Here is an 18,150-nt window from a genome sequence, read left to right as displayed (position 1 = left end):
TTGGAAAACGCAAATATCAAGTTTATAAACAATGTTGATTTAGCTGAATAAACATTAAAATATTACCTAAAGATATAGTGACAGACAAATTGAAAACATATGAATAAATTGTATTATATATTTATTGTATTATGTATTTATTTCTCCTTCAACCTTTCTCCTTGTAAATAAATAAATGTAATTTTAGTAAACTGATACTTTTAAATATCGTTACTGCATAATTTTCCATTATTTTTAGGAAGTACCTACTTTTTGTTTAATACAGGAAATGACCTTCAAACGATACCCTTTTTGAATTAGTATTGCATTGTTATCTTATCATAAAACTAGAACAGTTTACAATTGTCTATTAAGTACGGTTCTATATAATAACACTGTTAATATGCGAATTACATAATTATTAACTATATTGTGAAATTTTCAAATAAATATTAAAAAAGCTTAAAACCACTTTGGTTAAGATTAATAATGTATAATGACTTACGTAACTAAGCTTCTATAAGGTAAACTCATGTATAATCGATACAAAATAAGGTAATTAAAAAAACACTAATAAGGAATACATGATATAATAAATTGTTATATAATAAAGAATTTGAAATTTTAATAAAGCTTGATGGTTTTTTTGAACCAGAGAACGAAAATACCACCAACCAACCCCGTAGTATGGATATAGCATATCATATCAGTCATTATCAGTTGAAAATTGAGTGTATTTATAATCTCCGAGTATAATAAGACACATTGTGGGTGGCTGCCGTACTTGTCGCACGTATCGTTCACGTAAAATTCCCAATGGCTAAAGTGGATATTAAATACACCAAGGTAAGATTAATTTATTTCAGTATTTTCCACTATTCAACCTTATTCCATTATTTAGACAGTTATTGGCTCGTTTCTAAACTAAACTAAGTTCAGAAGCTTGTAGACGTACGCATAGTTTAAAATAAACATTAAAACGTTTTATTTAATAAATCTATACGAAATATTTACTATACTATCTCCATAATACAATATGAAAACTAGAGTTCACAGATATCTTTTAATTTGTTGGAAAAGAAATTTTATTTCGATTAGGTGTAAAAACATAGACATCATTTTATCATATACTTGGTATCAAATCGGCGTATTTACTGGTTTATCTTGAAGAATTTTTGATGGAACAGATATGGGTTTCTTTACATATGGTTCTAATTATTAAAATATTTTAATTATATATATAATTTCGTTAATATATGATATTTTTACTTATATATTTAGAAGCGTTGAAAAAGATACGACTACTAGGATAACGCAAATACAAATTAATTTAAACATGTTAAGAGTATTTCTTCAGTGCGTGAAGGTATATATAAACAAAACATTTAAATCGTTCATAATACAAATATGTAAATATACAATGGAAAATTCTCAGTGAGTTGTAAAAAGTAGTGTGTGGTAGAGCCATCTTATACACTCCACGGAACAATTTGGCACAACTTTACGATATAGATATAATATATGTATCTCTATTGTTTTTTTATTTGCCATTATTTTATTAGAATCGAGATGAACATTTGCTTAATATTGTACTCATAAATGGGGTTTGATAATAGAGCGGTCATTAAGAATATTAAAAAAAAATATTTAAAAAATCCAATTAAATTCAATTCCATGACCAAGTTACGTGTTATGTACTTGTAAAATATTTTTTATGTAATTATAGGAAATAAATCCAATAATTTGAAGAAAATAAAGTTTTAATCGTGCTAAAACCAGATGATCTATTTTAGATTGGTCATTGCCCTATTGGGGTGAATGCCCTTATTCCATCGACTCATTCGGTTCAATTAGAATAAAACACAAATTTGATCCTTATATCCTATTATAGATCCTTAAACTGAAAACAAACTGTTAATATGAAATGTTTGTTTTGTTTAATCACAAGAGTATTTTACACATTTTCTGTTTTTTTTAATAAAACACAGAATATATACAAATTTGTAGAAGTATACCAAGGTAGGTTGTGCTCCAAGTAAAGAATACGTTTTCTTTCAATTATAATATTATTGTAAGAGTATTGTTGATCGGCATGGCTTATAAAAACAAAAACGATCAAAGAAATGCTCACAATATTAGACCCATATAGGGTTGTAGCGCCACAAAATTATTATAATTCATATTATTGTTCTTTGTATCTACACGTGTTCTGTATATGTAAGTACGAAATGAAATAATTCATAGGTAGGTTTTATGGCCTTCTTTATATCTTTGTACTTAATAGAATTTGTTAGTGGTATATGTGCCAGCGTATACAATAAGTATAATCTATACTAATATTATAAATAGGAAAAAAATGTATGTAAAAAATTCTTTCACCAATTGAATGCTACAGTGTCATTGATTATTATAGGCTAAATAAGGACCCCTACTAAAACTACAATAATGTTATCCAATGTAAAAAAAATGCATATAAAATATCTTTCATCGCATGCGCTGCAAAGGCTCTTGATGATAGAATGTTCCACAATATTAAATAACATATCAAATTCAACCAAAAAAAATTCACGATAGCTATTGTAGATATGTCACTATAACTTCTTTTTAATATTTTACATTCCTTCTAAAATAGTTATTTATACCTTTGCCTTAATCCTAACCTAAATAAATGTGAAATGTTTTTAAAAATTAATCATATACATTCAGAATACATTATTGTTTAGGTATGTCCTGCATTTACTGTATGTTTAGGTCAAAATGTTTTAAAAATGTCCAGTTACAAATAAATAGGTCTTGATCTGTATCTGTTTATTGGAGAATATAACTTCATAGGCAAGTGCCTAATACATGATGTTTGGTTCATCGATTCATAAAGGAAACTTCGCGAGAACTAATTACCTTTTTGTTTAATTATTTTTATATAAGGGTTATTTTTATTTAATTCTTTAATATAAGGGTCTCCTTTAGACCCTAGAACACGGGGGTCTTTTTAGAAAGTTATCACCGTATAAACAAGTGTTGCAAAGAAGAAAATCCATACAATTGGACGATATCATTATCTTTGAACAAACAACTGTAATACTGACAAAAAACTAAGGAATACGATTCGATACGGAATGGGCGAATACAAATTTAATGATAACCCATACATTTTATGTCATAAAGTCTCAACACATATTAAATTGCTATGTTGAACTTATGATATCAAGTACATAAACATATCGTAGGTGTTCAAGGTCAAGTTCATATTGTACATGATTCACACAAATTAGGGTTTTAAAACAATTGTGATAGAATTCATTTTACTTTTTAATTAATGCCAGCTTCAGTTGTCCAATCCTATAATAATTATGCAATACACAGTACACATTCTGAACGAAATAACAGTTAACATTGATTATAGTTAAACATTTCTGATATACATTATATAAAAAAGTTATATTTTACTATGTTCTAAAGTTCTACATATTACACTTAATAGTATACGATGTAAACGCTTCTAAAATAAAACTAAGTCTAGGTACATAATAAAATATATAATAGTTATCGCCGATATTATATAAGCAAAGTGTCGCAAGAGTTATGAAATCACTTTTCCTTTAGTTTTTAAAATGTTGATATTGATATTTTTTTTTCTTTGTTATGTTTGCTGTAAGAACTTGTATTTTTTTATATACTAGTTATATCAGTGTATCGAGCATTGGCAATGATTATAATAAAAATGTTAGTACAAAATTGAACGGATGCAAAGTTAAATTCAATAAGGTATAGACAGCCATACGACGATTATTATTGAAACTGAAAGCGTGAATGGCATCCATCCGGTACAACAATTACCATTACTCAGTATGAGCACTCTATTGTTCCCTGCTATTTATGAACACAATTGGATATTTTTAACTTTTGTTCGAGTTGTTTTGATTGAAACGGAGCAAACCATTTTCAGAGATTAAAGCTAATGCCGTTTTCATTATTTAGCTTTTGCGAGTTCGTATGTAAATAGCGTAGGTTAGTAGCTTTCTATGTTCCATGTTTATGTGGTAAACTCTATTAATATAAATATCTAACTTTGGCGTGCATAGAGTTAGATTCGAAACTGAAAAGATAAGAAGCTACACGGAGCCCCCTGGTTATTAACTAAATACACCAAATAAACTTCTATTAAAACATTTTAGTACTAAGTTCTTTTTGAATTATTAATGAATTTAATTCCAGTTGTTCATCAACAACGAATTTGTGGATGCTGTTAGCAAAAAGACTTTCCCCACCATCAACCCTCAAGATGAATCTGTCATCGTACAAGTCGCCGAAGGAGACAAGGTATTTACATAATTTAAAATCTCTCATAGATCGTGAAGAGTTGTGTAATTGAAATATACTAGGGAAACGTTTTTCTATTTTATACAACTCGAGGTAACGATATTTGGCCTATGTTTTTGTTTGCAAATAGAAAAATTGAAGTTATAAATTTTCTATAGGCTGACGTAGACCTAGCAGTAGACGCAGCCGTTAAAGCCTTCCACCGCTACTCCGAATGGCGTACCATGGATGCTTCTCAGAGGGGAAGACTTCTACAAAAATTGGCCGACCTTATGGAGAGAGACGCAAAATACTTGTCAGAACTTGAAACTTTAGATAATGGAAAACCCGTCGCTCAAGCTCACGGTGAAGTTATCTGGGCATCTCATGTGGTCAGATACTACGCTGGTAAAGCTGACAAGATTTTAGGAAACACCATTCCAGCAGGTATTTATTTTTATAATTGCTATGCTAATATATGAGGCGTCATATTAAAATTTAAAATCCAGACTATAAATTAAAAAAAAATCAATTAAATATTTTTAACCAGATGGAGAGGTCATCTCCATGACCCTGAAGGAACCAGTTGGTGTTTGTGGACAAGTTCTTCCCTGGAACTACCCTATTCCTATGTTCGTATGGAAAATCGCTCCTGCTTTAGCTGCTGGTGAGTTCATTTCAATCACATTATTATATGATAAATAGTTATTTTTACCAATCACAATGATTTTTTAGATTATTTAAAATTGAATTGAATTTTAAAAGTGGGTATATTAAAATTCTTTTAGGATGCACCGTGATCGTAAAGCCAGCAGAACAAACACCTCTTACGGCGCTCGCAATGGCTGCACTTGTAAAGGAGGCTGGTATTCCTGCTGGAGTTGTAAATGTTATTACTGGTTATGGCCCGACCGCTGGATCTGCCCTCACCAATCATCCACGTGTAGACAAGATGGCTTTTACTGGATCGACAGAGGTAAGGCTTTAAAAGTATGAATTTCATTTTATGACAACCACTAATGAAGTCAGGAGGCGCAAGGCGATATGCAGTCTATCCACACTTTCTGGATTTAAAGTAATACTCATATTTTAGCTTGTGTATGTGTATCTAATAATTTAATAATGCTGATAGGTCGGTCGCATCATCATGAAAGGTGCCGCTGCTGTCAACCTCAAGAGAGTCACTCTTGAGCTTGGTGGAAAGAGTCCCCTTGTTATTTTCAATGACGCTGACGGTGGGTATTGTAGTATTAAATTTTACTACCTTTTTATTTTCTGTTAATTCACACAGCAAACAATTCATTATCAAGTCTTGTCAGATGGTTTAATGTGTAGTATTTTGATATCAATTCTAATGTCTACAGTGGAAACAGCTGCAGAGATTGCCCACCGTGCTGCATTCGCCAACGCAGGTCAATGCTGCGTAGCTGGTACAAGGACCTATGTTCAATCTGGAATCTACGACAAATTCGTTGCTAAAGCAGCTGAAATCGCTAAGAAGAGAACTGTAGGGAACCCTTACGGAAATGTTCAACAAGGACCACAGGTACTTAACTATTTATCACGGATATTTATTAAGGATATATACTCGACTTTAGGCCACGGGAGCCTTCATGCTAGCCTGTCAGTGGTTAGACTGGTCTTGGATCCTCTCTTTGGTTCAGAGGAAGAATAGCATCTGTCTTCCTCCATACTTCAAACAGTGTCATTCCTCAGTTCCGTTTATAGGTATTACCCATTTTAATTATCCGACTTTCAGTTCTTTATGATGTTTAAATGTTCATAGCACTTACTCTTATCTATGTTTTTCTTGTAACAGATCGATACTGAGATGTTCACCAAAGTGTTGGGTTACATAGAGGCTGGTAAAAAGGAAGGTGCTCGTTGTGTGGCTGGAGGCGGACGCCACGGAAACGTCGGTTTCTTCGTTCAACCCACTGTCTTTGCTGACGTCACTGACAACATGAAGATAGCCAGGGAAGAGGTAAATATGGATTAGGAGAAGATTAATGAAGGGGACGTATTTGTTAAGAGCCTATTATAATCGTCATGAAAAGAACTACAATCGGCGTCAAAATCTTTGATATCTAGCGTGAAAGAGCTTTACTAGCTTTACTAGTTTACTATTGAGCTCTTTATTGTATTTCTTTTTTAATTTCATCAAATTAAATAAAAACAACGTGACACAACACTGGTGGAGATTACAAATGAATTAGTCGCACACATGAATATTTAAATTTAAACGCTGCTGTATACTGTTCACGATGAATAATTTATGAACGTGAAACATTATTTGTCTTATTATTTTTACTAGGAAACCATAGCATGAAAAAATATATATATTTTATTAATGCATCGGGTATGCAACTAAAGGTGATTAGTACTAAATCCCCTTATTAAAATATTGGAATATTGGTCCAGATATTGGATTATACTCCAGAATATTGGTCATCGGAAAGTATGCACCATACGTAAATTAAATCTTTATCAAGTACTGTCTGATCTTCAGATCTTCGGGCCAGTCCAGAGCATTCTGAAATTCGAGACCTTTGAGGAAGTGGTAGATCGTGCTAATGACTCCAACTATGGCTTGGGCGCTGGTGTCGTCACCAACGACGTCACTACCGCTCTAGCCTTCGCCAAGTATGTACGTGCCGGAAGTGTTTGGTAAGTACTATTGTTGAAGAGTTCTATAACGGGCTGCTTCAACTTATCTATTAAGCCAAGGTAGAAGGAGACCCAATGTTATTTTTCAGAATCGCGGCAACCAATATTAAAGTAGTCATGATCGTCAAACCTTCGAAATAAAATGATACTGAAGAAGATACTTATAATTTTATGTAAATTAAATAAATAATATTACAGGGTAAACACATACGAGCATGTCGCTGTCCAGACTCCGTTCGGTGGTTTTAGGGAGTCCGGTATTGGTCGCGAATTGTAAGTTAAAATTATACTATGAAATTATCATTTTAATTGGGGTATAATAAAAATAATAATATAATAACTACTATAATGGTATAATTTAAATTATGTATGTATTCCTTTAAATTATGTCGCAGTTTAATAAGAAGTGTTTTTTTTTCAGGGGTGAAGACGGTATCCTGCAGTACTTAGAAAATAAGACAGTTACAATCAGTTTACCGAAGAAACCAGTGGTCTAAATTCGATACGACATTCTCGCATTTTTGTTATTTTTTTAATTATGATATTTAATCTTTATTAAAAACTATTTTTGTTTTCTATGTTTTTTGTTTCGACATTTTTTAATTATAAAATTAATATTAACATTTCAAACAAATATGTGTAAAAATTCAAAAGATATTAACAGAATAAGAATACAAAATTACATTCATGACTATTATCAATAGGAGTCAAAGTGATAACAGAAAGCGTAATAATATTATTAACTTTAGATTATCTTATATTTAACATTTCATACAATTCATTTATAATATATATTTAATATAATATACATAGTGAGAAATCATAGTATTTACATATATTAGTTACCAGTTAGGAATCTATTATTTTAGCTTCTCTTACCTACTTTTAAAAAAATACTAACATCAGAAACAGTAATAAGCTACCGGAAGAAAAATTGCTTCCCATTCAAACAATAGATTTCGATTTTTAACATGGAGGAATCGAAATATTTTAAAAAAGATTACTGTAATCTTCACTTCAAATATATGATAAAGGTAAAGATTTGAATTACTGATTAAAAATAATATTTTATTTCCGTCTATCACAAATAGAATATAACCAATATAAGCGGTGCACTTATATATAAAAAATACAGAAACGTAAAATAGGGGACTTCTTCCTTACTGAGATCTCCTGCGGGCGCTAAATAAACATGTATGATGAATAGTTTTGTTTTTAAAGTTCAATAAAAAGATCTAGTTTAGAAGACCTAAGATTAAGATTACGTCATTATAAATATTTTATTATAATTGAAATTGTTAAAAGATTTCATTATTTTCAGTGGTTTATAATCGACACACGTGACAAATCCTTATACAAACAATCCAAATCCAAATAAATAAAATAGCTTTTGACGTTATTTTTTTCAAACTTGAGAGATATAGTGTGATGCAAGTGCAAATCAAAGCTGACACAACTGGTTTGTGTCAGTCATTATGAATTTATTGTGTCACACAGTCGTTTTAATTTCAAACAGAATACTTCATTATCTGTCAGCTGTCAGTTTGACAAATAAACAAAAATTGGCTCGGGCTGCTGGCGCCGGGCAATTACTTACCATTCGGCAGGTCGGTATCAAGGACGTTGGTAACTTTTTAACAAGATTAAAAGGGCAAAATGGTTAAAGTTGACGTTAAATATACGAAGGTATGTTAGAATGTTATTAAGTTGAGTATTTCTTTTGCTACGTTGTGAAATATTTTTACATTGCGTATAAAATGTTCACCGAAATATTTCGATGAAGCCAGGAGTGTTCTTTTGTGAAATTTATACCGGTGACGGATAGAAATTATTACGGGTATAAATCAAAAAATACCAGCATATATAGTCTTTGTTTTTAATTAAAATTACCCGGCACGGTAACGAAACCAGCATTCAAATTGATTGTTTTTCTATAAAAGATAAATATACTTGATAATTTAATAATGATGTGATATTATATTTGACATATAGTCAACATCAATCCACCATCCAATTTAATTTGAGTTGGTTTTGTCTAGGATTCAAATGAATTATAAAATTGTAGCTTCGTATGATCCTTGCTATAATAGTTTAGTTTAGTAAATTATTTGCATAACAACGAGTGCGATTAATAAGAGACCGGTTCAAAATTGTTTTATTGTCGGACCAAAATAGATAGCTTAAACAATTTAAAATTTTCACTAACGCCTTTAAAGGTTGAAATTATTTATAAAACGATTTTCCTTCAAATTATTTCGTAACAAAACTTATACTCATATTCTAGTATAGTCTACGATTATTATTAGATAGGAGTATGTTTGCCCAACGTTAATTTCTGAGAAAGCAAATTCTGATAAGACATATTGTTGTTTCTGTTCACGTGGTCGAAAATCACATTTTTAATAGACAAACAAATTTGTTTTACAAACTCTTAAATAATATTTTTGAATATTCCATTATTAATAAATTAGATAAAGATAGTAGATAGTAGGACCAGACTGGTATCCAGTTTCAAGTGGTATTGTCGCGTAACTTTATCTTTTAAATCAGAAGCGTTGCATCCCATAACGACTATTAATAAGTTTTTTTTTTACCTGCTTTATTATTATTATTGCAATTTCACGACGTACCAACAGGAGTAAAATCGAATAGCTATTATAATATTATACGATATATTTTTGTATACAAAAGATAAGAAACGCTTTCTGAGCAAAATTAAAATTTAACGGAAACACGAACATGCATCGAAATAGAATTCGTGTATTAAACAAATTTTATGGAAGTGTGACCCGATCTGCAACATATAGAAGTTACAGAGTAACAGTGCTTATAATATTATAAATATCATGTTTTATATTTCACAGCTGTTCATCAACAATGAATGGGTAGACGCTGTCAGCAAAAAGACGTTCCCAACTATAAATCCTCAAAACGAAACGATCATTATTCAAGTCGCAGAAGGAGATAAGGTACAGATTGCCAAGAAAAACAACATTTATATTGATAAAATTAAAAATTCTTCTAAGGGTAAAGACATGAATCTTATTCATTAAAGTCTTAGCGCTAGAACTCCCGTAAAAAAATTATTGCATGTAAATTTTTTTGTTGGCATTATGAACCTTTACAACTTTTCTCTATACGTAAATCTTATATCGATCTTTTCAAATCAGTCTCACGTCAAATCACGACAACGCTTTCATTTATTCGAAAGAATATATAGCATATACATAACGCACAAATAACATGGCTAACTATTAGTAAAAGAATTTTCAAGACCGGTTCCTTCCCTGGACCGAAACCTTATTTTATGTAAGTAAATATAACAGCTTAATAAATAATACACATTAGAATATATATTTTTATAATCACTAAATTCATATTTTCATTTTTCTCCTCAGGCAGATATTGACTTAGCTGTAGCGGCAGCAAGAAAAGCATTTCACCGTTACTCCCCATGGCGCACCATGGACGCCTCGCAAAGGGGATTCCTTCTGCTCAAACTAGCTGATCTCATGGAGGCCCAAGCCAGATATTTAGCTGAACTGGAAACTCTGGACTGTGGAAAACCAGTCAAAACAGCCGAGGAAGAAGTGTATTACTCTGCAAGCGTTTTTAGATATTATGCGGGAAAAGCGGATAAAATTCACGGAAATACAATACCTGCAGGTATATTTAAGTTCCTAAATCGAAGTTTAGTCGTAATGTTTTAAAGAACATGGTATGAAGATTAATTAATATGTTTCACCATGATTTTTTTTTATAATTTAATGCTGATAACGTTCAATGTTAGTTGAAAAAAAAAAGTTGAAGTTGATATCATGAGTGCATAAAAAAATTGGTGTTTAATTTTAATTAAATTTTAAATATATCTATATTTCAAATATTTGTTTAACATCAGCCATTAACAATTTCATGATTTGATTGTCATTAAAATTAGTATAGTTTCATGAATAATGCAGTTTCACGTGTTCCTTATCGCTTGTTTATTGACCTTTATCACGGTTTTCAATACATATTTTTGATAACAATACATGATAGTCATGTAAGATTCTATTAAAATAGAGTGAAATCTCTTTTACTCTATTACAGTGTGACAATCTCGTTAGTTAATGATAATAGATAACACAAACATATACAAAAGAACACGAGCAACAAACAGTCCAATACTGAGATTTATATTATTATTTGGACCACCAAGTTAAAACAAATACAATTTACATATGAAAATATTGCCATTTCTATATTCTGTAAATATGATAAATGAAATTAAGCGTTATTAACGTAAGCAAGAGGTACCTAAATATTGTGGCAATTTGTCAAATAAAGCAATTGTTTTCCTGTAAAGAATAATTGTGTATAATATTATCCCGTACATTTTTAACACTACAAAAAATTTAACTTGCGTTTTATTCAATATAAATGAAACTGCATCATGAAATTATTTTATATTATGTACGTATGTTTATAATTTTTTCTACATTTCAGATGGCGAGGTTTTATCTATGACGCTCAAAGAACCAGTTGGTGTCTGCGCCCAAATCATACCATGGAACTATCCAATACCTATGCTGTCATGGAAAATAGCGCCTGCGCTTGCTGCAGGTATATATATAAAGGATTAAAACTAAAATACCCTGTATTCGAGTACTGTAAAAGGATTACATTAAGTTTATGGTATGATATTTATTATTAGTACCTAGGTAACACTGAAGCTTTTTAGAAAATGAAAAACGGCTCAATGTATAAAGTTGGCAATACTTTAATTGTTTTTCGAAGTAATCTCCGTTCCTCTACACATCGTCACATTCGATGGAACCACTGAGAAAATCAGTGGGCCCATTCTTCCCTAGGGGTCTCTTCTATGGCATTTTCGTACGCTTTCACCGCATCTTCAGGGCTCGTAAAGCGAATACCTCGAATTTTATATTTAGTTATTGGGTTAAAATGAAAATCGCAGGGCACCAGGTCAGGACTGTATGGCGGATAACTCATTATCTCGACACCTGCCATAGTCAAATATTCATCAGTCCATGGGAAGGTGTTTCTGGTCGTCGGTTAAAGTATGGGGAATCGATCTGGTATTGGCTTTGACCGAAAATTTTCTCGCGTTAGGTTCAAACAAGAGTTTTAGCTTTGCCGCACAAAAACAAATGTCAAATGAATGCAATATACCTAGTACATTAGGTTACCAAAGAGTTCTAAAATTGAAATGAAAAAAGTATTCATTAGCAATGTCTCTAACTGGCCCGTTCTGAACATTCTCAGTGTTACCCACGTACACGAACTCCGACATAGTGAAGGCCTCCTCCAAATTCTTCCATTTGTCTCTCATTTTCGCTACTGTTTTCCAATCTACACATATATATGTTGGCGTTAAAATGTAATACAAAGTGCTGTATATTAGCTGAATTATCTACAATGAACTCCTAATCATTGTTGCGGAAGATAAAGGCTCACATATGAATAAATATAAATATTTGCACCTGATAGCGTTACATCAGCATTATTTTAGCAGTATTAAAGAGAGTTCATAAACAGTTACCCGAAGAGCTAGAGTAATTTTTGCGTAATCAATTATATATAAATTAGTATTTTTTAAACTAATAATACACAAATTAAAAAAACACATACTGCATATTGATCTGACACCAATACCCACAGAGAGCCCAGTCTTGTGAAAATATATATTTATATATATATATATATATATATATATATATATTAAATCTAGTATTTTTTCACTACATAGTCGCCCGCCATGATTTTTTAACTATTGCATAATCTAAATTTATGTTTTAACTTTCATAAGAGTTATTTAAGTTTACACCATCACATGTTTCTTAGTACCTATGGGATATGTGCGACGGCGAAGGCCTAGGTTATTTGCGATATCAAGGGCAATAACCAGTCTGTTGCACAGATCTCCGTTATCCAGGACATTGCGACTACTGAATGCTGTCTATGACACTATCGATATACTTATATGTTCGCAGAGTGAATTCACAGTAGTGATTTTGGGTATATTATGTGTTTAATACTATATATGTACTTTATTATTTTTTATTTAATGTTTATCGTATTGGCATAGTCTGTAAGGATAAAATTATTTGTCATTTCTAGGTGAGTTACCAGCAAAGTGCTTATTGTGGGTAATGTTCAACTCACTATTTTTTTTCAGGTTGTACATTAATAGTGAAGCCGGCCGAACAAACACCCTTAACAGCATTAGCAGTGGCTGCTCTCATCAAGGAAGCTGGTTTTCCACCTGGTGTGGTCAACATCGTGCCTGGTTACGGCCCTACTGCTGGTGCTGCACTGACGCATCACCCAGACGTCGATAAGGTCGCTTTTACCGGATCTACTGAGGTTAGGATTTACTACTATTACAAATTTTATTCTCAATACTGTATACACGAATCAAGCTTTTTATATACGGTAACATTAAAACTGACATGTTATCTCAGTAGCTCGTAAACTAATTAGGGTAAAAGCATTCCTTGCTACTGACTTGCCTAGTATTACTAATAATAATATACGTTAGAGATAGCTATGCGGTTTGGATTGCAATGTTTTCTTTTACTCATAGTAATAATATTAAAGTTTCTTATAACGTCATATATTGAATATGTTACTGTTGCTAGCTTGTATCTTTAAGATTTCTGTTATATATATTTTTTCATTTGTCGTAGAAAACAAGGGATGATTTGAATTCTGTTTACTATTTCGTTACTACAGTCTAGGTAAACTTATAAAATAAAAATAAATTGAAATAACCTATTTCATATCGGCCTCAGATTTTTGCATCTGTTTCATGATCATTTGACAGTCTAATAGGCAAGTAGGCGATCAGCGTCCTATGTCTGACACACGATTTCGACTTTTTGGGTCTAAGGCGATGTTCTCCTTCACCGCTTGAGCTGATGATAAATGCGCGTATAAGCCTTTATATTCCTAAAATATTTACAGGTCGGACGATTAATCCTGCAAGCTGCACCAGTTGCAAATCTTAAACGAGTGACCTTAGAATTGGGAGGAAAGAGTCCTTTAGTTGTTTTTAATGATGCTGATGGTATGTTTTCAAATATATAAACAGTAAAAATATTGGGTATTTATATGAAATAAATCTGCAGGAAGATTTTTATATTTGTTATGAGTTAAACACATTTATTTGCCAAAATGTCAGTTGCATATACAAGAAAGAGCGTAACATTTACCAATGCTTGGAACATTTTACTATATCAAAGAGCTTAAATTCCCATGACATGAAAGAATTCAGTTTGTATAAGTATAAATTATCCTATGTAATCTATTTCCAGTCGAAAGGGCCGCTCAACTGGCGCACGCAGCTGCCTTTGCAAACGGAGGTCAATGTTGTTGCGCGGGAACAAGAACTTACGTCCAGTCTGGCATTTATGACCAATTCATTAAGAAAGCTGCTGAAATTGCCAATGAGAGATCCGTAGGAAACCCTTTTGATGATGTTCAACAAGGACCTCAGGTATTTTAGCTTATTAAAACCATAACGTGCGCATCGTTGTCACTTATTACTTCCGTCAAACATCTATACTCTTATAATTTTTTGGGCACTGCAATTAATATTGATAGTGCTAATCTGAGTATAAAAATATTCCGGAACAAAGATGAACTATGACATTAGCATAGATCACCGTTGCTCTTTGTATTCCGAGCTGTAAACAGTGAATCAAGATGTAGATGTTTCTTAAAAAAAACGCACGATTATATACTATTTATATTAATGCTGGATCCCAATCAACAAACTAAACCAAATATAAACTCCAAGTGTGGCTATAACTGAAATATCAAAAAGCTATAAATCTTCAACGTCGAAATAACATTTATGCATGTACAACAAAAACTTTAGGGATTTCTAATCGATATATAGGGGTATTTGTAGTTGGGATCCTCCTATAGAATTTTTCTGGTGTTGGCATCACTGGCTGTAAACCCAAACTCCTAGTCATTTTTGTCAGTCTTATTTTTATTCCTCCAAATCGCATTTTTTTAGAAGAGGGACAAACGAGCAGGAGTCTCACTAGATGTTAAGTGATACCGTCTTTCATGGACTCTCTCCACTTCCAGACTATGCTAGACGGCTCGCGTTGCGTCGTGCATTGCTGGAAAACATTCGATAACAAGAGAGTTATCATGTAAAACAAAAAACTATATTATGGCGCTACTACTATTAACTACGACACCTGGGCATAAATAACTATGCGTCAAACACGACAAAAACCCGTTCAAATTGAATTTTAGGATAGCAAACTTAGTTGTAAACATTTAAATATATAAATATAAATTATTTTTAAAAAAATAATTTTCAGATAGACAATGAGATGTATTCGAAAGTACTTAATTACATAAAGGCAGGAAAGGATGAAGGCGCAAAGTGTTTAGCGGGTGGTGATAAATTCGGCGATAAAGGATATTACATTCAACCAACGGTTTTCGCAGATGTTAAAGATGAAATGAAAATTGCAAAAGAAGAGGTAAACACAAAAGTAACGTACTACAATATGCTAATGTGAAGTATAAAAAGCGCGATTTCTATAGAAAGGAACTGGAATAGGAAGGAATAAATTCTAGAATGATTTGGATTAGAGAATTACTAAATAGAAAATAAATAATACTATTTTTAATATTAACATGACCATTATTGTATAATCACGGCGGGCGCGGGTGAAATCCGCTTAGCGTTTATTGTTTCCTATTTAACCGTGAACTGTTTGTAGTTGATAAAGTGCTTCATCAATTTAACACACCTTAAATGTTGTTTTTGTTATCTTTTCATGAGCGTAATTTGCGGAATACACTTAAGAAATAGCGCGATTTTTTCTCTAATATTTATAAATTACATTTTTTTATAGATTTTTGGACCAATACAGAGCATATTGAAATTCGATACATTTGAAGAAGTGATCGACCGAGCTAACAATACAAATTATGGCCTGGGAGCTGGTGTCATCACAAACGACATTACTATTGCTCTAAGCTTTGCTAAACACGTCAGAGCTGGTTCCGTTTGGTAAGATTTATATAATACAAGCAAATTAATAAGGCTATACCTGGTATGATATAAAGTTTTTTATGGCAATTTCACTAGACTGACTTTGATTTTAACGTAACACGTTTTAGTAAGACACAGATTATAGAAGATTAATTCTTACTTCCGACTATTGTTGTGAAAATTAGATAGTATTATTAGCAGGTATATGTGATTACCGCTTCATCATGTCCCTTTGCAAAGGACCAAACAAACATTTTGAAATTATAATATCGGTATCATGTGATTTAAGCAAAATATACACGTATATAATATAGGCAACATGACACATCCCAATAAAAAGAACATAATTCATACATAAATTTTGCGTATGATTTTGATATTTAAATCATTAATATTACTTTAATACAAAATTTAAACAAAGACAATATTCTATAACTTCCAATACCAATAACAATCAATCCCGATCTTAAAGTTTTCCGTTCATCGCGACCCAAAGGCTGTGATATGAGCGCTGAGAGAAATTGATGAGATACAAAAACATCCGATTCTTTATCTCTTATTGAAAGGTCTCCGGTTTAATCACTTGTTAAACAATACCAAAAATGTTTCTCCTATGTGATTTTGGATGCTATAGAATTAATTAATTATCTATTAATATTTTTGTTTTAGGGTAAATACGTATGATCACGTAACTAGCCAAACACCATTTGGTGGCTTCAAGGACTCAGGCTTAGGAAGAGAATTGTAAGTGTTATTTCAGATCTTTAACGTATTTCTATTTCTAAGCAAATATTTTCGGGGGTTTCTTAAGTAAATGTCGATTTTTCATTTTTTTTTCCTTTTAGGGGTGAAGATGGTGTTAACCAATACCTAGAAGTTAAAACTGTTACTCTGGCACTACCAAAAAAAACTCAGTTATAAAAGTTGATTGCTTCCAAACTAATATGGGGGCTCGTGCTGGCACTATGTCTTCCGAAATTATTTCTTAACCAAATACTTATAAAAATACAATAAATAAATTTGTATTGATTCTTTAAAGTATTTTTAATAAAAGAAATAAGTAGGTGATCATCAATGTGTGAGGTGAGGAAATCAATATAGAAAATAATAATAATAGTACTATAATGAAAATAAATAAATCAATGGCGCTACAACCTAAATTAAAAACGTATATTCGTTCGTTGACCGTTGCTTATTTGTTCCATTAAATTACTACGTATTCGATTTTATTTTATAACTACAACTAAAATGATTTAATACTGTAATTTTAAGAAAATGAGATTTTTATACATCGTGGGGTACATAAGGTAAGCGATCAAGTATGTAGAACTCGATCCATAGACCAGAATTTGCTATTCAGAGACTGGGAGACGTTAGTAACCTCCACCTCGCATTCTACCCTACCTAGAATAAATTTTAATACATTAAATAAAGCACTAACCTATAATCTTGTTCTGTTTCTCGGTGAGATGTCCAGACATCATACCACAAATGTGAGCGCCCAGTGAATGTCCGACGCAAGTGATCATTTTCGCAAGCACACCACTTTGAGTTAGGTACGAGTAAAGTTGCGCTGAACATTGTGCTGCTAGCCTAAACACCAATGACCTTATAATTTATAACATAAACTTAAAGAAACGCGAAAGTCTTTCTATATTGTAGTCAGAAAATAGACTTATCGCTTGACTCCTACCTGTTAAAGTCCATTATATTTTTTAATCAGCTTTTCTAACGATTGTCATCTTTCTATATATTCCCGAAGCTTTGTTACAGAGCTTTTGATACTCAACTAGGTTTGTGAACCCAGTTGGCAATGGATTTTGGTTTATAGATGCAGAGTAAATACTTATATAGTGAAGTAAACAATACCATTTAAAATATACAACGGAAGAGATGAATATATAATATAGCCTTACTAGAATTCGTATCCCATATACATAACTTAATTTTAAATAAGTAAATTATCGTAAAATTAAAGAAACATAAATATTAGGTCCTTACATATGAAATTGGCGTTTTATATGGGAGGAACAAAAAGTCGAATATTTTTAAATATAATATATTTAATTAATCAAAGTATCTCATCTCATAGGTTCATTGATCCCTTTACTAAAAAACCAGTCGGACGGGAATCAATAAAATCTGTGAAGGCGATTTGGACTGCCCCATCAGAGTTAAAT

General features: G+C 31.8%; 3 protein-coding genes across 5 annotated transcripts in view; 2 read left to right on the top strand and 1 right to left on the bottom strand.

Annotated features, from left to right (window-relative positions):
- LOC123717278 (phospholipase A1) overlaps window positions 1-18,150 on the bottom strand; it is a 32,299-nt gene that overhangs the window by 6,724 nt on the left and 7,425 nt on the right. The window contains exon 5 of the mRNA XM_045673190.1: window positions 17,412-17,563. Coding sequence (XP_045529146.1) covers window positions 17,412-17,563 — 152 coding nt within the window. The remainder of the gene's footprint in view (window positions 1-17,411; window positions 17,564-18,150) is intronic.
- LOC123717275 (aldehyde dehydrogenase X, mitochondrial-like) lies at window positions 701-7,519 on the top strand. The gene is made up of 11 exons (XM_045673184.1): window positions 701-825; window positions 4,195-4,299; window positions 4,458-4,725; window positions 4,829-4,945; window positions 5,067-5,254; window positions 5,411-5,513; window positions 5,643-5,824; window positions 6,098-6,262; window positions 6,788-6,945; window positions 7,144-7,218; window positions 7,367-7,519. Exons 1-11 carry the CDS (start codon window positions 796-798, stop codon window positions 7,440-7,442), a joined length of 1,467 nt encoding a protein of 488 aa, XP_045529140.1. The 5' UTR covers window positions 701-795; the 3' UTR covers window positions 7,443-7,519.
- LOC123717276 (aldehyde dehydrogenase X, mitochondrial-like) lies at window positions 8,485-17,002 on the top strand. 3 transcript variants are annotated; one of them, XM_045673186.1, is made up of 11 exons: window positions 8,485-8,631; window positions 9,810-9,914; window positions 10,344-10,611; window positions 11,431-11,547; window positions 13,124-13,311; window positions 13,912-14,014; window positions 14,262-14,443; window positions 15,330-15,452; window positions 15,831-15,988; window positions 16,640-16,714; window positions 16,816-17,002. In XM_045673186.1, the coding sequence occupies exons 1-11, from the start codon at window positions 8,602-8,604 to the stop codon at window positions 16,889-16,891; spliced, it is 1,425 nt and encodes a 474-aa protein (XP_045529142.1). In that variant the 5' UTR covers window positions 8,485-8,601; the 3' UTR covers window positions 16,892-17,002. The 3 variants fall into 3 exon arrangements, with proteins under 3 accessions (XP_045529142.1, XP_045529141.1, XP_045529143.1); XM_045673185.1 differs by having other exon boundaries at window positions 15,288-15,452; XM_045673187.1 differs by lacking the exon at window positions 15,330-15,452.

This window comes from Pieris brassicae, chromosome 12 (genome assembly GCF_905147105.1).
Source record: "Pieris brassicae chromosome 12, ilPieBrab1.1, whole genome shotgun sequence".
In the NCBI taxonomy this organism is placed as follows: domain Eukaryota; kingdom Metazoa; phylum Arthropoda; class Insecta; order Lepidoptera; family Pieridae; genus Pieris; species Pieris brassicae.
The sequence above is the reverse complement of the archived record's forward strand: the minus strand, read 5'-3'. Positions and strand labels throughout refer to the sequence as shown.